We start from the raw sequence: 23,669 nt of genomic DNA, 5'->3' as shown, positions 1-23,669 counted from the left end.
TGTCGATAGGTCAGTATATTCATAATCTTTCATTAAACGCTACACAAAGTCGTATATGTTCACAAAGATAGCGGCATTATGTTACAACGACCCTTGTCAATCATAGGATTTCTTAACTATCAACCTCCACCCCTCCCAAAGGGAAAACATAAACAGAGACTGAAATTATAGGGTAAGAGGAGATACAAAGAGAACATAAATTTCCCACCCGGACCGAAATGCGTACGCTAACTAGTATGCTCTACTACACTTGCTGTTTTCTAACTTTGTCCTCCCCCCTTCTTTCGTCTCCTAGTTTTCCATTGACATGATTAAGGCCTAATCAGCCGTACAAATCAACAATTTCTCGTGCCGGATTGGGGAGGGAAGCAACCTCCAAATCAGAGAGCCAAAAGGAAAGTAATATTAATTATGATTTTGTAGGAGCAAAATTGAATTACAGCGGCCGTGATACCGTTGAGCCTTGCAAAAATCCATTTGCAATTTTCTGTGGTTTCTTCTTGAAGTTGCTGATGCTGCAATGTGGACATATGTACTCCAGTCCATCTGTTTTTGCATAATCCTGCAAAGTCGAAACAAAACTTTAACAAACACAAGCGGAAGGATTTGTTTCCACTGCCACAAGGTGCTTACGGATTTTGCAATATGATACCTTAAAAGCACCAAGACCCTGCCTTCTGTCACAGCCAAAGTGGGCCCACTCGCCGCATATTCCACAGTTTACCCAATCCCCTGCTGCGCTACTGTAGAACAATATCCAATTTCACGTAAGCAAACATTTAGCTAATACAATCATTTTTCACCAAAGGAGAGGAAGTAAGACGGGGTAAATACGAACCTGTGACACAATAAGCAGCACTCCCCATCTACATCATCATGAGCCAATTCGTATTCTAGAAGGTAAGTTTCGTAGTGTCGTTTAAGTGTATTTCCAACACCCTGTGAAAACAAGAATCATACTCGCCTGTATCAATTGAGTGTTCCAATCTATTGAATCTTACACATAAAGAATGAGTGATTAGGTCCCTATTCATCCTTTCGTAATCATATACTATTTAGGGTTTAGAATATGTATGTGGAAGCCATCCCAAATATTCTTAGGTGTGACTGCTATTCTCTCGTAAGCATAAACTGTCTCACAATTTTGGTCCTACCTTTTCATTCTCCCTTACCTCTTTGCGGATGTTGCAGCATAAAATATTTCAAAATTGGAAAACAAAACCAAAGGGAGATTATAAACATACAGTCATTCTATTGGTCATTGTGTAATTGCTCATTTTTGAGAAGATCTGTCCTTTCCAGTTGATGCCATTGCCAACATGAAAGCCTCCTCTGGTGACCACCTGACAAACACCTCAACTTTTCAATAACATGTCACAAAATTCCAGTGGTTAATTATTTTAGTCGCAACTTCAGCAAGTGTAAATCCTGGCAAAGGAATTTAATGAGTTCACCTCTTTATACAAGTTGTAGAGGTCAAGTCGCTTTCCATTGAGAATGGCATCTGGAAACTCTGTGAGTCCACCTTGAGGAATGAGCCGATTATGTCCCCGGAGAATTAGAAACTGCATTACATCCTTCAAAAACTCCTCCTGCTCAAGGGAGAACTAAAATGTAAATAGAAATGAATGCAAAACAAGAAAGTAAAACCCCAAAGGTTAAGTATATTGTGGGAGTAACATTTAAAAAAATTCATATTCATTGTCTATTACTATTATAATATTGGAACTTCTCTCATGTCCGCACTTTGCCTTTATTCCACAACATCCCTCTTGTACCTTTACTAATTCTTATTTTTCAAAGAAAACTGCATCTTTTGATACAATTTGGAAAAAAATAAATAAAAAAACAGGGAAGAAAATTCCCGCTACCTATTTCCCTGTTTTGACTTCCCCATTTACTAACCTACGTACTTTCTTGATGGCTATTACTCTATGACCAGCATGTATATTATTTTCTTATCACATAGTTACAACCTCCATGTAACAAAAGGTATCTCCAGCGCATGGAGAGTGCATGGTAGTAGTGCATTTAGTACGTTCGTTCCAAGGGCTTATATTATAGTTGTGCATGTGTGTGTATAGTATATAGACTTGATCAACACTTACAAATTGATTTAACACTTAGAGCAAAACATAGCTCACCTCTAAGCAAGAATGTATTGGGCTTCTACCGCAACCATGTTTCTTTAAAGGCAAAGGATTCAATGAAATAATCTGCTTAGCCTGAGAAGAGCTTGAGTACGATTTTCGTTGTGTTGTAGGAGTTAATCCCACAATACTGAGCTTTGTGGGTGGAGGAGGAGGCATATGAACCTTCACTTGGCCTCCATCATGTCCATCTCCCTCAGAAATTCCAGAAAAGGGTGTCATTTTAGGACGACGAACATGAGGAATGGGCCTCATTGCAGCTATTTTCAATCTTCGCCTGGTTGGAAGTAAAGCTGTGCTAACCCCATTCATTGCTCCAGCCACTTTATTGTCTTCATCTATTTTAGAAGCAGCTAAACATGGAAGCCCTTGGCCGTCAAGAGAACCCGGTCTTGTGTCTTGGCATGGTTGAGATCTCTTCCTACTAGGAGGAGGTGGTCTCAACCAAGTAGGAAGGCTGCTGGGAACCAAGCCGTTTGATCTATCATCTTTCTCTGGACTGGAACTGAAGAAAAGAAGGCGCACAGCATCATCTTTTTCAAAAGATGCCACAGGTAATCCCTGAATACTGGCAATGCCCAGTGCAACTAAACTGTGATAGGAGACATCAGGTGCGAGCTGCCTCAAAACCTGAATTTGTAGCCACAACAAAACTAAAAGTTACATAAAATATTGGAAAAAAATTGATCCATTTTTGTTCAACCTACAAAAATTAACACTGAAGATTCCAAGCCAACAAGGTAAATTTAATTTTCCAAGAAGGATGCTCCTGAGATAACCTGATTGTAGAACAAACACTGATGTTGTAGCAATAAAATTAGAATCCATTTTAAAACACTGATGTTGTAGCAATAAAATTAGAATCCATTTTAACGAGCCTTGTTCTTGGGCATGAGAATTAGATGGATCCTATAACAAGTTAGTCTACCCTAATTTCTTGAAATCCCCTCAACTAAGAGGGGAGAATTTGATTACTACTAACTAAAGATTGGGCAGGTCAGCGGCGACCAGCAGAATCAAAATTAACAAAAGGGGGCATAAATTTTTGGTGTCCTCACAGTTCTTCAATATCATGCTAGCTAAGACCAAGATAGAGGAGGAAGTAGGTAAAAACCTGTGAAGCCCATGCAGGAACCTTCATGCTAACTTCAAATACCGTAGCCCCACATGCAACTGAAGCAGACTTCCGTGGTTCAGATAGAGGTGCTTTGGTTTCCTCATCTTTGGGCAATGCACGTACAAGTTGACTCTCTTCAATAATTTCATGCTTTATATGATTCTCCAAGAGCTGAAAGTAAACAGGTAACAAGGTGTAAAAGTTGAACAGCTCCCAATACCAAAATTTTTCCACACAAGTCCTTTGGATTACCTGATCATCAAAGCAAGTTTGAGCACTGCCCGACACAAGAAGTGATATGTGTGCTGAACTACAAGTTGATACATCACATCGCATGGTCACAACACCACGAGAAAATGTCCCAGCCTGAAGAGGCGGCGGAGGAGCACTAATCACGTAAAAAGCATTCATTAATTAATTTTATTGACTCTGGGCGTAACTGCTCAAAAAAAAAATATCAAAAAGTAACAGGCAGTTTGAAACATTAATGGAGCGTTGAAGTTGTTTCCTATACCAAAAATGCACATTCAACACCTGATTTTATGAGAGAAAATTACAAAAGGAAACACCAACACATGTAACAAGATCAACAGCATCCTTTCTCCACATGAACAGCTACCATTCAAACCAATGTGATGATGCAAACTTTAACTACTACGCAATTTGCAAATACCCTATCCAGCAACAATAAAAGAGCATCCATAATATGCATAAACTATTTAAAGAATACAACATACCTAAATTTTCCATGAAGCTTGCTCCCACGCATCTGGAGAAACATAGACAATAAAATGAAGAAAAATAAGAACTCCTTGCACCATGATGATACTAAGAGTAGCATGTTAGTTTTTATTTAATTTTCGGATAGATATAAAATTAAGCAAGTTATGTAAGGCAGTGCTAATTATCACTTTTTTCAATAAGTTTAATCAGGAATCCGAAGAACCTTCTAGAAGGGCAAAAAGAAAACTTCCCTTAATTAGAGCTATAGGAAAATAAAACACAAATTGACTAGCCAAACCACACTTACTTCAATGTTTAAGAGGGCATTGAGACCATCCTCCAAAGGTTCTAATAAGCTTGCATCCTGAAAAGAAGTCATCTCATAAGTCTATGGAAAATATGGTAGTGTGTTCATTTCTGCTGGCATCTGTGTGCATGTGTTCTTAATTGAAGATTAAGTATTTAAATGCTGGAAACACAAGTACATACAAGCTTACCAATGTGGATGGCTCGCCACAAACAAGAAACCTCAAGATCACATCATCATCATGTATCTTTATAGCAGGGAGAGTACCCAAGGAACCTTCTTCATCTTCTTCCATATCTGCCTCAGGAAGATCAACGTTGATTTTTACGCGGTCACCAAGAAGACATGGCCCCAGCTCCGCACTAGATTTATATATGTTAGCAGGAACGAGATGGATGTTTTGTACACAGTAAATCCTAAAGGAAGCATATGCAAGTTGGAAGGCATCCCATGTATGAGTTGATGAACTGCAATCAACAAAACTGCAATTGTCAAGCCTATTTGGTGCTTGTATAGAACATAATAGCATAAAGATGTCTTAACTAACTATGTTAATGCATATTGCACAGACAATGCTTCAATCCAAATCAATGGCATTAGGTGTCTCTAGAGATGCTAACCAACATCTAGAGATGCTAACCAAACAGTAATCAAGAATACTACAAATACATACATGTGCACACCAAAATGTCATCTCTTTCCCTGTAACCAATCCAAGATGCTACTCGACACCCTTTATGTGTGTATTCAGGTAAATGAATAGAAAGAGAAGTACCTTTGTACCACTGAAAGTAAAGCATGTCGAAAGTGGCAAGCAGCATAAGAAGAAAATTCACTTCTCCAATATATCACATAAGGAATCCCCTGCAGATGAAAGATGCATACTCAACCACAATTTTCAACAAAACCATGTTACAAAAATAACGGGCAGGCTTCCAGTTCTGAAACAAAAGTGCGACACCCTAACTAGCCATTTCTCACTGATCCCTTGGTAGTGTACTCCTGAAAGCATACTTATTAAGCCTTACTAAGATTACCTTAGAGTGAATGGCTGCTGCCAATGTTGCACCATACGGAACCTCCAAATAAACCTGCAAATATTTATTATATGAAGTTGAGTCCCATCCCATGTCAAATAAACTTCAAGCATATTACAAAGAACAAACCAGAATGAACAAAGAAAAGAAACACCAATCATAGATGGGAATGAGCTCCAAACAAAGACGCAGGCCACAAGAAATCATGCAATGCACAAATCACCACACCTCATAACGAATTTCCTGATTACCTACTCCTTGATTTTTCAATGCCTCTTGTTAAATGACTCACGCCAAGTCAAATAATCACATGCTGCCATAATTATAAAATGATAAGAAAGCAATTCACCGACCACATATAATGAAATCTATTTTCCTTAATTCTCCAATGCAAGCAGGAACATGAGCATAAATCATGTACACACAATCCCAAAACATGCCATTTTGCAAGTTCAAGAAATATAATACTTACAGTTGTAGGCAATGTAGCACCAAAGATCTCAGATATAGCTTCAGCAGTTGACAAATCAACATCCTCCCAGACAAGAGAGCCAATTTCACTATTACCAAGCTGTTCCCCTTGCAAGTAAACAAGATTCGGCTTATATGATTCAAGCATTTTACAAAACTCCTCTTTGGTTGGCTTCGTCAGAGTTTGAACCTGCATTTTAAAGAGTCGCACATAGGGCAAACTTAGAAACTATACCAAAACCAGGAATTCACCATATATGTTAAGAACAAGAAGATACTAGCAATAAAAGTATGCGCAACTCATTCGATATTAAATATTCAGAAGATAATGGTAAGAAAGATTTTCACCTCCAAACGCCCAGAGGAAACTAACTCCGGAAACGGGTATCTGAGCTTATCATCTGCGGTGTCCTTGTTAAATTTCTCTTCAGAATTTTTCCCGCAAGTGACCACAAGCAGACTACAAGGGTGCTTTGAAGCTCCCTGAGAATGAAACATTATTTCCTGCAGGCTTCCACACAGTTGGCAAAGCAAAGAAGCTCAAGCTCCTCACAGAAGATTTAAAACCCGAAAACCATTGAAATCCCCTAGACTATAACACTGAAGCCAGGCATCAACTTGGAGTCCAATCACACCATCCTGATCAAATTTCACCTTCTAGCTACCATTCAAGAAAGCATAAGCAAATCTACTAAGAGGGATCAAAATCCCTCCTCACAAAGAACTATCAGGACCAAAATTCCCCCAGAAAGCCAGCATAACAAGATCCAGGACCCAAAACAAACCAAATGAGAAAATTAACCAACTTTTGCCCAATGATTGAAGCAAATTGGGGAACAAGCCCTCGATTTCAACCCAAAAATTGTTGAAATTGGAAAAATTAGCCGATACCGAAATGAGAAAACGTGGGGAAATCAACGAACCTGGCGAAGAACAATGGAAAAATCACAAAAGCTCACTGACCCAGATGAGGAAATTGAAGAACTCGAACAACCCAGATGAGGAATTTTGAAGAACCGACGACCCAAGTGAGTCCCTTAGCTTCTACAATCACAAAAAAGCACAAAATAGACGAGTAAAGTATGAAAAGAGAACCCTAGGCTCGTAAAATCCAAATCCCCAAAAAGAAATTCGTATAAAAAAAAAAACCAATTTCTATCAGGAATTAATTTATTTATCTGTTTCCATCTATCGTAATCTAATTGACCAAAAATAAAATCAAAATTCTCAGTCACCAAAAATTTTATTAAAAATTTGAAGGTAATTAATATTCGCATTTGTTAAATATGGTTGGTGTGTCAGAAATATGCATTCAAATTTCAAAACCACAAAATGGTCAAACCCAACAAAAAACATCGAAACCAATTAAAACTCCTTATGACGAACTTGATAAAGTAACAACCTTTGATTGAACACATTGCGTTTAGTGTAACATTAAACCCAAAGTAACTTTCGAAGAAATTGAACAGTAAATTTTCATGTCCCATTATGATTTCTTGGACTTTTTGTGTTATTGGCATTGCCCACAAAGATTCGGAATTTGGGGAGGTAAAAGGTAACAACGAACAACGACGTTTTTTTAAAAGCCCAGGATTTCTTTACTATATTTGTTTTTTGAATTTGATTAATTTAATTTTCCTGTTGTGTTGTGGCGGTAATAATAGTAGGGGTCGTGAATGTGGGGGTGTGGTGGTGGAAGGGAGATGGGAGCTTGGTGATGAGGTGATGGGGTGATGAGGTGGCGAGGATGGTGGTAGAGGTGGTAGTCATGGTAATGGTGGTGTTGGTGGTGATCATAGTAGGAGTGGGGATGATGCTTATAAATAACGATGGCAAAGGCAATGTTAACAATGGTGGTGGTGGTGGTGGGGGTAGAGGAGATGGTCACGGTAAGGTGGTGGTGGCGACTTGGTGGTAGAAGTGGTTCTAATCAGGGCTGGCTCAGGTCCAGTGTTGGCAGAGCGACCGTTCAGGGCCCAAAATAATTAGGGACCACCAAAATTATTAGGGTAGTATATAAATTTATAAAATTTGGTTCAATGACAAAGAAATTTAACTAGAATCGGTGGTTTTGTTGTTTGAAATTAATGAGGAGGTCTTGGATTCAAAACACTATGTGTGCTTATTTACTTTTCAATTTTTACAAATTTCTTTTCATAAAAGTATAAATATATAAAATTTGGCTAAATGATCAAGAAATTTAATTAGAATCAATGGTTTTTATTGTTTAAAATTAACGAGAGGTCCTAAGTTCAAAATGTTAAGTTATCTTGTTTGGATTCATAAGCATAGAAATTTAGAATTTCCGCATGGAAAAAAAAAAACTTGGAATTTGGGACCTCCAAATCCCAAGTTCAAATTCCATGTAAATAGGTGTCATTTCTCAATTTCTATGATTGAGAGTTTAAAAATAACAAATTCTGTATTCAATTCCATTGTTCTTTTAGGTTAACCAAACAAGAAAATTTACAAATTCTAGAAAATAACATCTCGTCATTTCAATTTCCGTCATTTTTAAATTTCTTAGTAATCTTAAATTTCTTCACCCAAACGTAGTGTTAAGTGCATGTTTATTCTTTTCAATTTTTACGAATTTTTGTTTGGTTGTTAATTTATTTTTAATTAGTAGCTAGTAGCTATGTGGTTTGTTATTTTTAAACATTTGTTCCAATTCAAGTCTAATCTTCAACAAGGAGTAATGCGTTGACCAAATTTGCAAATCATATAACGTGTCATCAAAAATTTAATTTAGTACCCATTTATTACTTATACATATCAATTAAAGACTCAAAAACATCATTGTTTTTTTAGTTCCATATTGACAAGGTTAGTAAATAAGAAAAAACACCTCACGATTTATACAAAAACACTTTAAAAGTTCAGATGAAAACAAAACTCATATTTATCTACTTGTAAACCCAGAGTTTTTTGTTTCCTTCTCATGATACAAAATAAATTAGTTTTTCCATGTTTCTTAATTATTAAGTTTGAAGTGATTTTCTAAGTATAATTTTATTAATGTCTTACGTATGAAAACAAATTATTTTCTTATATAAAATGAGAGCACATTTTTTGGCAACACCCCAGGCCTCAAAAATCTCTAGACCGGCCCTGGTAATAATGATAGTTATTACATTATTAGTGGTTGGTAGAATATCAAAGAATGACAAAACAATGAAATGCATGAAAATCTTAGAGGGAGAGGTTGGATTTGTTATGACAAAAACTTACTAAAAACTAAAAAAACAAAACAAAAACAAAAAACTTAAAGTTCATCAAGATTCATGACTTTTTAAGATCCATGATTTTTTTAATACACCATGAATTTTTGTAGACTCGCAAAATGTCATAATTTTTTTTTTTTTTGTCAAACACAAAATGTCTTAATTGAATACCACAATATTCTCATATTTTTAAGAAGTAAAAAAAATAGTCTTTATTCAATATAGGGTAACCTCTTTAAATATTTATATTAAATACACTTGGATTTGAGAGTCAACCAACTTCAACTCCATCTACAATACACTCCTATATTAAAGGAGGGATGATGATGGTTTGAACCTGAAAAAGTTGAAGAAGAAGATGCTAAACACCACTTGTAAAATTTTTAGATACCTTTGAATCTTCATTTAATATTAATTAAAAGTGTTCAGAATTGAGGAGAAATTTTTTTTTTTTGGAGTTAGATCACGATTTTCAATCCAGCTTACACCGTAAGGGAAATTAACCAGAATTTTTTTTTTTTTTTTCGAGTAAGATCAAGATTTTCAATCCACTAGAGAGAAAAATTACAAAAAAAAGTCAAACTCTAAAAGAGAGTAATTAAAGTACCCACCAAAGCTAAATATCTCATAGTCCCTTGTTATATGATACACCTCCCCAAAAAGGTTAGTTGTCATGTCTTTAGATATGTTATATGTACAAAGATTATTAGTATAGATGGTCAAGGGACAGAGTCATTTTATTTGTAAGTGGCAAAAGGATGAAGTCAATCGTTTATGCTTCTGTAAGTCTGGAAATAATTGAGAAAAATGATGGAGATTATGCACCTTGAGACGGACCGGTTTTTGTTATATTAGGGCTTTTCCCCGGTAGTTAGGCAACATTAATCTCCAACTTTAAATCACAATGCACTAATTAGATAAGCCACAAAACGTAGATAAAGAAGACACGGTAAGGGTTACATTTTTGTTTTTGTGAAGAGTTTTGAGTTTGGTTATTCATTGATGCACAAAATCATACAAGAGGTAGGGTTTAGTGTGTCTTGTTAAAATCTAGTCAATAGCGCTTTTCAGTTGTATTGTACGAGTGGGAATTAAATGAAAGAATTTGGCTACGGCAGTATGTTAGGAGTTTCAAAGTGTCAACATACAAAATTCCTAGCCTAAAGATTGCAAAGCAAAATTCAAGAAAAATTGATGCAAAAAACAACAAACAACAAAATACATAATCATGTAGTCCACCCCAAATTGGGCCAAGTCCACGAGCGTTGACTGCAATTCTCTCAAATATTCACTTTCCTCTTAGCCAAAATCTCATTTTCAAAACCCACGTTAAACACGAGGACTTAATACTAGAGGTCGTGAAGTTCTTTAGTTGAAAATCTTTTAAGCAGCCAATGGAACATGTCATCAACGTTGATTGAACACTATATTTTTACCTAACATATATATAACTGATTATACTAATGCAGAAATCCAAGTGTGGTGAAGTTGAAGTTTTCATAGCCTCTCCGGGTTTGAAAAATATGGATAATTATAACTTACCACCAGTTGTCTTTCTTTTTAAGGAAAAAAAAAGTTGAAGTTTTCATCGTTTGAGGCCCATAAGGCCTGGTTTGGTACTAAAGTGATTCTGAAAAATGCTGGTATCAAAAAAAGCTGGAAGCTGTTTTTGTATTTGGTAAACATTCAGCTTCAGTTTTTTTTCACAGTTTTGGATGAAAAAAGACCAAAAACAAGAAACTGCAAAACTCAGCTTTGAAAAACCAGCTTTTTTTCACATCTGTTTTACATAAAAATTTATTAAACACTATAATACTGTTTTTTTTTTTTTTTTCAAAAGCACTTTTACAAAAATGTTTGCCAAACACTCTGCTGCTTTATTTCATAACTGCTTATTCTCACAGCATAGCAAAAATAGTTTTTTTTCAAAGCACAGCAATACCAAACCAGCCCTAAGTACCTCACACAGATTTGATCACCTTTACCTTCATAAAAAATTTCACTATGTTCATGGCAGCCCTGCATTTTTTTAGCAACCCTTATTACAGATATTAATTAATTCTATTAGCATTATGAGCGTACGTATTATCGATTAATCGTTCAGTGCTTAATTAAAGCCTGTAGTCCAATATTAATCATGCTCTTAATTTCTAGGATCTTGCAACTCTCGTTGGTTCCTTGATTACCAAAAATAAAAAGGAACTTTTGTGTGGGTTCTTCAATCTGATAAACACATACGTCTTTGAGATCACAAAGCTTAACCATATTCTTGTAATTTTCACAATCATGGGTAGAAAATTGCTGCAACGATAAATTGAATATAGACATGTAGTTAAGAAAGAATGCAAAGAAAACCATTTTTTTATGTTCAATGGGCGATTACTACATAAAAGAAAGTCCAAACCCACATCGTATATCGATCCTAGGTAAGTTTTAACAAGGACTAGCATACAGACACGACGTCAATTATGCCAACCGAGCATGAATGGTGGTTTCTGCAACATTACATATCATAAGGATTTGACGTAAGATAAGAGTGCCGATTGTTGACTACCTGACGTCCTTCCCTTTCTCCGTTATCCGGACTTGGGATCGGCAATGTAAGATAAACTTACACAAGCGGATATTCAAAGAAAGTACTTTAAAGGGACAATTGCTCACCCCAAAAATCTAACCACACATACATAAGGACTAGCATACAGACACGACTTATACAAATACATAAAATAGTACTGTAAGGGGGCGTTTGTTTGCCCTAACTAAGTTGGACTGGACTGGACTGGACTAGCTATTAGTCCAATACTGTGTTTGTTCCATGCTGGGACTAACATTAATGAGACTAAAGGGGACTAGCATGGACAAAACCCTTCACTAAGAGGTCTTAGCGAGACCCCCCAATAACCATGGGACTAGCTAAGACTATCCTCTCTTTCTCGTCCTCGTCATGCTCAACGACCACTCTCGACAGACTCCTCGTTATCTCCGATCACCTAGATCAATCATTAACTTTCCGACTCTCTTTCAGATCCATTTCACAACCAACTTTCATACAAAATATACCAAATTGAAGCTGGGAGTGACAAGATTACGATTTTACCTGAATCGAGGCCAAAATGTGGTCGAATATGGCTGGAAAATGGCCCGGAAGTCTCAGCCTGTTTGGACTTCTTCAAATCCATGACAGATTCGAGCATTCAAGGCTAAGATCTCGGTCCAAGGATGGTGATGAATTTTTTGACGGTGCTAACTTCATCCAATTTAACGAGGAAATGGTAGGAAAAAATGAAGAAAAAGATAAGATCATAATAAAATATTAATAATTCATTTATTAAATAATATAATATTATAATTTGTTATTATCCAGCTTCTTAGTCCAATACTGCACCAAATACTTCACTAAGTTAGTCCAGTTTAGTCTAGTCTAAGCCAGTCCAGCTTAGTCCTTGAAGCTAATCCAGTCCGAGATAGTCCGGCGCAACAAACGCCCCCTTAAGGGACAAGTGCTCACCCCCAAAATCTAACCACACATACAGATATTCAAAGAAAACGGAACATTATCTTCTTCAACTTCAAGTAATCTATTTCATAGGTTTGGTTAGTACTGGACAAAGTTGCCGATAGATACCAAAACGTTGATGTCAAATATTTTTGTTTTCGGGCTAATTGAAAAAATTCCGGTATGTAAAATATCATAGGGCGCCAAAGGTATTGTTGTATTATTGCTGCTGCCTCCAATAAGAGTTGTCCATTTATCATAACAGACAAGGAAAGAAAGCGATAATGCAAGAAAGTGAAGTGACATTTTGCAAATAGAAAGGGATCCAAATCAAGAAACTGCCCTCAAAATTTATAATAATTCATCTTTATCTTCCTCCTCCTTTTTTCGGTTAAAAAATTAATCTCTATCTTGTTCTATAACAAAGTTGAGATGATAACTACAAATAATCCAATTACCACTCATTCCATTAATTTTTCTCCTGCTTTGCTGTTTTGCAGTGTCAATTAACAAGAGGATGAAAAAGATCAAAAGAGAAATTAAACTATATATATATATATATGTATATGTCTAAAGTACAAATATCTTTCTTTGATGTCTGGTTTTCTCCTGTTGCAGATGTACATCTTCAAAAACATTAGTGTTGCGAGAGCCACGCCTACTAGTGTTAGCATTACCACTCTTAGTAAGGCTGCAACGATATAGGCCACGCCTATAAGATGTTATCATTTGCTTGGTAGAAGCCTCTAATTCCTTCATCTCATCAATAACAATCTGTCTGTTCCTGCACTCTATGCTGCAAAAACCTAGATCACCTCTGCATTCAAAATTGTAAACAATCTCAGTAACTAATCAACATATATCAGAATCATAATATAAACTCCTAAAAATTAAAATTCTGGTGGTAGAAATATTTTATATGATAAAATATATATGCATCAGCTAAAAACATTTCAGAATAAAATATGAAATTACCAGCTTAAGATGGGGAGTTTATCCCTTTATTCTTAAAAGAATATAATCATAGAGAAACGATTTCTAGACGCCCTATTTTCTTCTAGCCTTTGGGTTGAATTAATAGTTTCTGTAAATTAATTTTTACCTGTACATGTAGACCTCTTTATCAAGGCTTAATCCCTTGTTGCATAAGTGACATGTTTTAAGAAAGCAAGAGAATTGCTCGAGGGAGCTGCAGGTTGTGGATTGGCTCAGTCTTAATGCAGATTTCTCAATGATATTTGTCCTATTTCTTTGTGAATTCTGTACAAGGATTCCCAATCCAACAGCCACTGAGCTCCCATGGCTGGTTTTATCACTGATGCCCAGCTTATGGGCAGCTGGCTCGATCAAGTTGCAGGGCCTCTTGAACTTGGAAACCATCGTTTGTGGGGGGATTAGATAGAAGAAGACGAAAACTGAAGAGGTCTGTGAAGAAGAAAACTGAAGAGGGATGTGAAGTTTACAAGGTTGAGATATTAGATATTTAAAAGCACCAGACAAACTGATACAGGTCTTCCGTCCACACAGAAGATATATAATATTTATAGGAGATGGATCCCATCCGGATACAAGTTGTGGGGATTGTAAAGATCCTCGCATCTTAGCCGTTTATAGTATATCGTGCAGTAAAATTATTTTAAATTTATTTATTTAAAATTAAATACAAATAATACCTAATAAAAATTGACCGTTCGATATACAATAAACGATCATGAGGCTTCCTAGAATTCTAATAAAAAAAAAAGGATCCAAGTATCTCATCCATATTTATATATAAACAAAAAAATATACAGACACATGTAAACTGCTTTGCTTTTGTTAATGGGATTGTGTTGCTACCTCATGAGCCACGTGCTGCACTTTTGCTTGCTCTATGATGATATGATCTATCTTTTACCGCGTCTGCATTCCCTTGTAGGGTTTAAAGCAATAGTTAAAGTTAGAATTGGGGTTTGAGTTTTGGAGTCGAAATGCATTATTGATACCCTTTGTTTGTTTGGCCCTACCGGAAAACGAGGGAAGTTTTTGTTCGGTGCAACATGAGAAACGTGATAATTGTGAAATACAATGAAAAATTTTCACTTTCCTTGTCCCCCCACCCCCCCACCATTCATGAAGTATACAACTCAACTACAGAAGTTTAAAAAAATAAAAATTATAGTTTGTTTTGGAAATACAATGACTAAGCAATCTCATTTTATTATATACTAATCTTTTAAGATAACGGTTTAGAGATATGCATTTTTACTTGCAAATGAGAAGTTTTAAATTCGAACCTCATAAATGATAAGTTAAAAACCAATTTATTTCCTTATTCATTAATGTAAATACATAGTTTGAACAAAAATATATATTATAACATAGGTATACAACACGGAACACAAACTGTTGGCAGAGGGAAAAAAGTATCAACAAAAAGAAAAGGAAAGCCTATTTCTAGCTAGGAGTTTATATAATAACTAGGGTTGGCACATTGATTTTGAAATTAAATATGAAACATTTTTAAATTGGTTAATGCTGTAGTGAAGAGTTTGTTTGTACTGCTTTTCTGTTTCTTTGTGGTTGTGAATATGTTGGCAGTTATATATATATATATATATATATATGCGCCTTTGCCTTTGTGGTTGTGATTATCTTGGCAGGTATGTGTGTGCGCGCGCGCCTTTGCCTCTATGTATTGGCCTTTGGGACTCCACAGATGAGCACTGGAAATGGCAAGTAGTGAGGCTTTATCCAAAAATAAAAATAAATAATCTCGATATAATTTACACTGTTGTGATCACTTCTTATTTTCGATCAACAGGGAGTGGTTCAAACTTGAGTCTCGAGAAGTACCAGCAGGCTAGTTAAGAACTTAGATAATTGGTAGTGCTCCTACTTAATATACCTAATTAACCTGAAAATGTATATTATGAACATCTCATATGCTCATTTTCTTATGATGAGAGAAATTAACGTATATTGCTCACCATATCATTTGAAATGAAATGAATGAGAGGGACTGACCATCTTGTAGTTGTATATTTAATTTTTTTTATACCCTTGTCGTTTCACTAAGAATCTTTTATACATTAAAGTAGTGCAGGCAAATGAGATTTATTCTTGACTTGATCATCTTGATGATTTAATCCACCTTTATTAATGTTATATTTATTTTTCCCCGATCCAGATAAAATCGCAAGAATAAGATCAAGAACTAATCTGGGAGAATCGAATTTATACCTTTTTTATTCTATACCAACCCAGATAGAATCGATCAACTCATGCATATTATTAATTAATTTATTGGGAATGGCAATCCACTGCCTTTTTAAGAATCTGAATCTTCTTTGGATTCTCTTTACGAGGATTCAAGAGATTTGTAAATTATGTTCGTTCATCGTATATCGTGTGATTAGAAATTATTTTAATTTTTTTTATTTAATATTAAACATAAAATAAAACTTACCGTACAATATACAATATACAAATAAGATTTACCAATATCTGAAATCCTCAGGATCCGGAGAGAACTCTGTTGTCCTTTTTTAGTCGTGAGACTATTTTTTTTCAATGCAGGCAGCTCCTCTGCCCCTTGATTTTGTTGTACCCTGATCAATTAGCTGTCAACAAATTATTTATTTAAAACAACAGAAAGGGTGGATCGATCGATATCTTTATCTGATACAAAATGTCATTTAAGGCAGAAAATAGCAAGACAAATGTCCTCCAGGATCTTTTCTCCCTTTGCACCAAAAGTAAAACAAGAACTTCAATGTTGGTACAATGCAATTAAGTAGATTGTTCATATATATTAGATTTTGCTGTGTTTGTTTTTACGTGGATAAATATATATAATATGAACTTACTAGCGTAATTAAGTAGATTGATCATCCCGCTTAATACTACAGTCTAATAGTATCTTTCTTCACTTGTAAGTGAGAGGTCTTAAATTCGATTATTGTCAAAAGTGAATTTAAACCACTTTATTACTAGTTTATTATGAGACTTAATCCGCTTCCCACCCTCTTATTGTGAACAATATCGTTTTTTTCGAAAAAAAAAAAATGTAGATTGATCATACATTGAGGAATTAATCACATCAAGCGGTCCAATGGAAATGTGGTAGAATTCCAAGTCAAATAATGCTCCCTGTGCATAGGTTTGAGGCATAGCTATAAAAAAAAAAACGCGGATGATTCATTGGTTGAAAATTTTGGAAAAATGTGTGTCATTTGATTATGATCAGAAGTAGATTGAAATATTTTTACCATTTTCAAACCCCACTACGAATTGTTCCTGCATTTCAAAGTATAGGATACCTTAGACTTCGGCAAAAAAAAAAAAAAAATACGAGGAATCAATATGCATTTCATGAGAGTCAATTGAAGGAGGACGCAAACTTCACATCGCACATAAGCAACACAAATGATGCAAAAACATTATTAAGAGAAGCACTACTAGGTGATTTGTCTGTGACTACTAACGTCAAAGGCAATTTACAAGCCGTGGCCATTAAGTCGTCAGAGCATCTCCACGACTCCACCTATTTCCCAATTGCCCCTACTGTTGCGTTGAATTGCCTCCAACTCAAAAAAATTTGCTCCTTAACACTGGTGGGATTGGGTCTAGAGCTACGGCCCTTTCAGCTGCCCCACTGAAACGGCCTGGGCTTGCGCCCGTTTGGTAACAGAAAAAGCTTGCGTGTGGGCCACCAAGTGCACAAACCAGCGTGCTCTGCCACGCCGTTGGATTTCCAACAGTCCTTTCATCTGGTCCATTGTATTTCCTACATTAAAAAGAAATGAAAATTTTAGGTTGTGTCACATACCACAATTTGGTGCATCTGATTTTTAAAACGAATTAAAAATCAACGGTCAAGAATAATCCAAAGGTAAAAAAATTACCAAAAAATTTATTAAAAAAAATCAATTTTTTTTCTTCAACGCACTTAAACAAATTAATTGAAAATTTTTATGAATAAAAAATTATATTTGTGAATAGTAATCGTCATTGTCCTTACTTTTCCTCTTCTCAAACGGATAAACTTGCACGAAGGCAATTACTCTTTAGAGTAAATAGTAAGAACAATTTCACGGCCCTTGCCCGTGCCTTGCCCTCCTAAAACGGGTGGAGATGATCTTATGCCAATTATGCTTTTACTTGGATTTCATTAATAAAATAATCCCATACGGTAAAGAACTAATTTAAAAGTTATTATATAAGAAACAAAAATTATCTCATAATTTTCTCTCTCACACTAATCCCCTTTCATACTACTTCTCATCATTCCTCAAATGCTTTAAAATGTATTATATTACTAATATTTGAACACACACTTATTGGTTTAAATATTTTAGAAAGATATTTCGGGATTTACTAAATAGAAAATTGTAGTAATGATCTCTCAATTTTAATTTAATTGGGACAATAGTTCTTTAACTAAAAATTCATGATCATTGCTCTAATTGGGTTAAAGTTGAGGGACCATTGCTACAATTTTTCTCATTTGATTTTCATATTTGTCATTTGATTCAGTCTCACGTGCAATGCATGTGACTCCATTGACGGAAGTGTAAACGGAGTTGACAAAAAATATCATAGCTGCACGTTTTGATGAGTTAAGAAATCAATGATCATGAGTTTTTAGTTGAGAGAGTATTGCTCTAATTAAGTTAAAGTTAAGGAACTATTACTATAATTTTCTTTTCACAAAACACACAAGGTTTCTCAAAAGTGAACAGGTTTGATCACCATCCATGTGCATCTTGCATCCATATATCACTGACAATTAATTCAAGACAAAACTCATGTGGAAAAGGAAATCTTCCAAGATATGCTCCTAGGCTCCTAGCTTCCCACCTTACTTTTTCAATTTGTTTGTTTTGTTTCTTTTTATGCGATTGATAAAGGATAGTTTAAAGTGCAATTAACAATATGTATCGTGCATTGTCTCTCCACTTATACACTAATTCTATTCTACCATATTTTTGCGTGTTTCGTTTAGGCCCGTAGTTAATCAATCTTTTGATTGGAAGGGCACATAAAAAAATTAATTAAATTAAAATCATGAAAGTCAGCTTCAACCGGCACGTTCTGGATTCGATTGTTAAAACTGGTGAATCACATTATGGTGGTTAGGAGGAGGTTGAAATGTCTTTATAAGTCTTCCCGACCTTCGAAAAGATGGATTGCCGTAAGAAAATCACCCAACTGGTTCCTTTTTTTATAAACGAAAAAGAAAGCCAGCCTCAACCATATTTCTCATCAGTTTCAGTTTGGCTAATGCCGCGTCCAAACAAAACTTGCATCAAAATGTAAACACAGATTCTCTTATCCTCCAGTTATATATTTGTGTGTCTATGTATGTATATATATAGCTAGTCTCTACCATTGCCGTATAAATTGTAAAGTTCTCCACTGCACACTTCAGACGTAGCTTTGCATGAAATGATCATGAAGTAGAAAGAAAGGCATGAAATGATCAAGTTAGTGAGTAATTTATAATGAAAAAACAATAAAGGCATATATATTAAGTATTATTCGCACTCTAAAAATATTAATAATTCTTTATTATTTATAAATTTTTTAACACAAAGAAAGTGCAAGATAACTTTCTAAAGAGCAAATCCTCATACTTCATAATGTTGTCTTAAGTCACTTCAAAAAAGGTTAAATTGTAGCAAAGGTTCATTATCTATACTATGATTTTAGTTTTCGTCTCTGAACTCTACTAATAGTTTCTCTCATTATCGAATTATGTCATTTGTTGCACTAGTACTCATTTTGTTAACTCTGTCAACTTTTTTGTTAAGTTGAGGGACATAATAGAAATTTCATCCAAAAAATAAAAAAAATGAATTTTTTAAAGAGAAAGACTTTGGCTCCTTAACGAGTGAGGAGAACTCCTCCTTATAATACCATGACGTATTCACCAAACTTTGTGCTTACGATCAAAACTCTTTACATATTGACTAAACGATATTAGTTTTAATTGAATTTTTTTGCAAAGATGATCTTTACATGGTGATTTATAATATGAGCGGTTCTGATCATAAGTATGAAAATTTGTGAATAGGTCACGAAGTATTTTGAGGAGAAACTCCTCCTTAACCTTAAAAAACCAACCTCTTCTTTTTTTATATAAATGAGTTTTCTTTTTGTATGAAAACACATAGTCCCTAAATTTGAGGAAAAGAAGATAGATTTGATGAAAGGATTACTCATGCAACGAGAGTTAAGTTAGAAGATTGAAGAAACTAATATGAGAGTTCAGGCACAAAAACTAATCGTGGGGTAAAGTTAAGGGAACTTCGCTACCACGCACCTGGAAAAAAAATGTACATTTCTCCATTCTCAAATAGTCTTTACGTATACTATGTAATTGAAGATACTTTGACACCCACAATGATCTTAGTTTTTTTTTTTTTTAACTGTCAAGCCTCGATCCCTAGATAAGTCCAGGATCAACACGTGACGTCAGAAATTACTCATGAAATTACCATGTGTCATTCCCAAGACATGACCCAAGACATGACCAAAAACAACCCAACGGTTCAATAGCGTAGTAACTTTTTCTTTTATTTCATATCTAAGGTTCCAAACCACTCAGCAGATTCGAATATGGAAAGGGATTCCGAACTCCTCAACAGAATCCAACAAAGATTGGGTTCCGGACCTCTTAACGGAACCGATTAAGGAAAGGGATTCCAAACCACTCAACAGAATCCAACGAAGATAAGATTTCGAACCACTCAATAGAATCCAACGATGATAATGTTTTGGACCCCTCAATGGAATACAACGAAGATAGGGTTTTAGACCACTCAATGAAACCAATTAGGGAAAGGGATTCCGGACTACTCAACAGAATCCATCTCTAAGATATGTGTAGTCCCCCAAAGTGGATTAACCAAGTAGAACCATAGGCATTCATCTGATATCATGGTCCTCCAATGCAGATTAATCAGGTGGGACCACATATGGATATAATGCGACCAAGTAGGCAAGGCCCCCATTGCAAATTCACTAGGCAGAGTCAACCCCTAGGATGCGTATGGCCCCCAATGTGGATTAACCAAGCAGGACGATAGGCAAGCATCCAATAATGTTGTCCCCCAATGCAAATTAACTAGGCGGGACCACTTATGGTAGTAATGTAACCAGGTAGGTAGTGAACCCCCAATGCTTATTAACTAGGCGATACCACAGACATGCCTCTAATAGTGTGGTTTCTCAATGTGGATTAAGAGGTGGAACCACCTATGTAAATGATGTAACAAGGTAGGCAATAACCTTTCAATGCGAATTAACTAGGTGGGACTATATATAGGCATATACATAATAGTATGGTCCCCCAATGCAAATTAACCAGTCGGGACCATCCATTTACCACTGCTTCATGGTGCAATCACATCATCACACATCATACATCCCAATACAACATACATCAATTCAACATGAATTACAATTGTAAACATACACATTATCAAACCAATATTCAATCACATAAACATACAAGTTCAACAAAACATTTCTAATATGGTCCATGATTTACCTACGCACCAGCAATCAATCATTTCCAATACACTTATTTAAAAGTCTAGTAGACACATAAATCTTGGTACCCTTGCACACAAACCGAGGTGCACAACTTCTGAGATGACACACAAACCAAGGTAGGCTCTTTAGGCTTTATTAGGTATCTAGTAATTCTAATTCAGCATGTAAGAAGGATTAGGGACATATTGATCATAAGTCAATCGAATAAGGAGAGGTTAATAGAGATTTTTTTAGTAGTGTATTGACCTTAGTTGGATAGGGATGTTGTTTTTGTCGACCTTAGTTGAGGTGGATAATTTTTTAAATTGGACTAGTGCTAGAAAATGAAATGACCATTGACGTATGCCAAAATATAATTATTGGCCTAAATTTTATTTTTATTTCTTTACAACATATTGGGGTGAGGTTTTGGGTAACTCTATACAATGAGCCATTCATTATTAAGTACTAGACTCACAATTTATAGAGTTAAATTTTAAAGCTATTACTTTAGTGAAACAAAAAATAAGTAGACCATAATATTAGTGACAGAATCTCATAACTTCTTATATTTTGGTGAACCAAAATCTTTTTTTTTTTTTTTTTTAACAAACGATGTTATCTACATTAAAGGGGAGGAGGAGATGGGCTTAGCCTCATAATATGCTAGCAATTATGTGGCTCAAATTCGCCTTTGGTGAGAATTGAACCTAAGACCTCTCACTTACAAGTGAGGAGTAATATCACTAAACGGTAGTACTAAGTGGTTGGTGAACCAAAATCTTAAATCTTCAAGAAACTATAAAGTAAAAATGCAGTCCTTACAAGCCCATACACATGGATATATAGTCCTTAATACAAGGAAAGGGTTCATAGATATGTCTCCTCATCCAAAGTCATTGATGGTTTTGCAACATATAATTGTCCATTCTGTTATTCTGCTGAATAAGTTGTTTGATCATGTCCTTAGTAGTGTCCTCGCTAAACGAAATTGGCCTTGCCATGGGCTTCAAATTCATGGCTTAAGTTTCTAGTTGTGTGGGCTTGATAAAGGTTTAACTCTTACTTCTAGTTTTATTCAGTAAAAGAGAAAAAAAATCTCAAAGGAAAATCATTATTCAGTCTGCCATATGCTACAAGTCTAAAGTCTAGTACTATTTCTACACTTAGATGTCGAAAGTCTTTTTAATGTCATGTATTTTTATCTATAAATGACTTATTGAGTGATTTAATTCAAATTTTACGTCTTTTAGAGCAAATTATCATGGTATTGATAAAAAATAAAGTAACTCATTAGCTTCATCACACATGTAGATTACAAGACGTCATAAGTTTGTAAAAGAAGAAGAGGATGCCCTTGAACTTTCCATTTCTTTTTTCCCCATATATTTCGGTTATTGCATTGGGAATCAATGGCTTTTGCAATTTTATTAGAATAATCGGCTTGAAAAGGTATAAATAGTATCCCGAATATATGTGTTGAGTGTGGATCAATATTCTACTACCCTATTGAAAAATTATTCGAAGCTCATGAGGGTGTGATTAACGAGAGTATAAATAAAAAACTTTTTTGGTGGTAGCTGTGCTCTACTTAGGAGCTATTTGATATTTTTTTTTTTTTTTTGAAAAGAGAAAATTAGAATGTCTTACATCTTTTCTATATTTGTTAGATTAAACATTCATCTCTTTTAAAGATTTGATTAAAATGCTTTGATCAATTGCCACCTCAATAATTTTCTATTTATTTAATTTCCATGTCATTAATTTAAATGCATTTATATGGAGGCATAAGGTAGCTTAGCAACTAATTGCCTATAATATAGGAATTTAATTTCGTCAATCCCCTTCTATACATTAAATGACATTTTTTTTAAATAAAATAAAATAAAAAATTAATTAACTAATTCCTCATTACCTTATTATCAGTATTTAAAAAAAAATTCTCTTTCTATTAAAAATGTCTCAATAAAAAGTCTTCAATACATATTTTTTTCACATATAGATATATAAAAAATATACTTAAAACTTATGATACATTTGAGAACAAAAGGATCGACTTTTGGTACGTTTAGACTTCAAATGTATCGAGAAATCAAATGTACCAAAAATTCAAATGTACCACAAAACCAAATGTACCCATTGTTATGTAACCCTTTTGGTATGTTTAGATTTCAAATGTACAGAGAAACCAAATGTACCAAAATTTCAAATGTACCTGTTGACCCTAAAAATCACAAAGCCTACGTGCCGCGCAGGCCGAGTAACTAATAATTTAACTACGTCATTCGGTTGAATGCGGGGCGTGCCAACTCATCGGCCGAGCTTGGCCGAGAAGTAAAATTTGTCGATGTTACGTTGAGTGCGTTGCTGACTTCTTTACCTTGCGACTGCAGCTGAGGAAGGAACAAATCTCAGCCTTTGGATTCTCGAACCTGAAGACAAGGCTGCTAGTTCTGCAAAATTCACGAATCGTCGGTGCCGGATTCGGTCACAGTGATTATATTCGTGAGAGTATAAGCACGTCGAAGCGACACCAGACTATATAGACACAAGTACTCGAAGGAGATGTATGTCTTGATGGTAAATGTTGTTCGGTCGTCAGAATGTCGAACTCTGAAACTTAC

The 23,669-nt window shown here is 35.1% G+C and overlaps 2 protein-coding genes across 2 annotated transcripts; both read right to left on the bottom strand.

Annotated features, from left to right (window-relative positions):
• Positions 1-7,302, bottom strand: LOC103948613 (AT-rich interactive domain-containing protein 4). The gene is made up of 15 exons (XM_009359658.3): positions 6,154-7,302; positions 5,807-5,995; positions 5,335-5,388; positions 5,073-5,161; positions 4,488-4,764; positions 4,298-4,354; positions 4,005-4,036; positions 3,520-3,655; positions 3,265-3,438; positions 2,145-2,780; positions 1,455-1,592; positions 1,245-1,343; positions 839-939; positions 653-743; positions 1-562 (listed from the first exon to the last, which is right to left on the bottom strand). The coding sequence occupies exons 1-15, from the start codon at positions 6,301-6,303 to the stop codon at positions 437-439; spliced, it is 2,349 nt and encodes a 782-aa protein (XP_009357933.2). The 5' UTR covers positions 6,304-7,302; the 3' UTR covers positions 1-436.
• A 5,544-nt stretch (positions 7,303-12,846) lies between these two features.
• On the bottom strand, positions 12,847-14,053 carry LOC103948615 (FCS-Like Zinc finger 17). The gene is made up of 2 exons (XM_009359659.3): positions 13,628-14,053; positions 12,847-13,342 (listed from the first exon to the last, which is right to left on the bottom strand). Exons 1-2 carry the CDS (start codon positions 13,903-13,905, stop codon positions 13,096-13,098), a joined length of 525 nt encoding a protein of 174 aa, XP_009357934.2. The 5' UTR covers positions 13,906-14,053; the 3' UTR covers positions 12,847-13,095.
• Positions 14,054-23,669: the final 9,616 nt, after the last annotated feature.

Source organism: the organism of the source record quoted next, unplaced genomic scaffold, assembly GCF_019419815.1.
Source record: "Pyrus x bretschneideri cultivar Hongxiangsu unplaced genomic scaffold, Pyrus_bretschneideri_v1 Contig37, whole genome shotgun sequence".
NCBI lineage: Eukaryota > Viridiplantae > Streptophyta > Magnoliopsida > Rosales > Rosaceae > Pyrus > Pyrus x bretschneideri.
This window is presented reverse-complemented; position numbering and strand designations above follow the sequence as displayed.

Bases quoted from the DNA above. Each gene is read 5' to 3' on its own strand.
- LOC103948613 (XM_009359658.3), bottom strand. From the start codon at position 6,303: ATGTTTCATTCTCAGGGAGCTTCAAAGCACCCTTGTAGTCTGCTTGTG. The intron at 3,439-3,519 runs GTAATCCAAAGG...GTTTACTTTCAG, and splicing joins AAACTTGCTTTGATGATCAG to CTCTTGGAGAATCATATAAA. The intron at 940-1,244 runs GTATGTTTATAA...TTGTTTTCACAG, and splicing joins CAATGACCAATAGAATGACT to GGTGTTGGAAATACACTTAA.
- LOC103948615 (XM_009359659.3), bottom strand. From the start codon at position 13,905: ATGGTTTCCAAGTTCAAGAGGCCCTGCAACTTGATCGAGCCAGCTGCC. The intron at 13,343-13,627 runs GTAAAAATTAAT...TTTTGAATGCAG, and splicing joins AAAGAGGTCTACATGTACAG to AGGTGATCTAGGTTTTTGCA.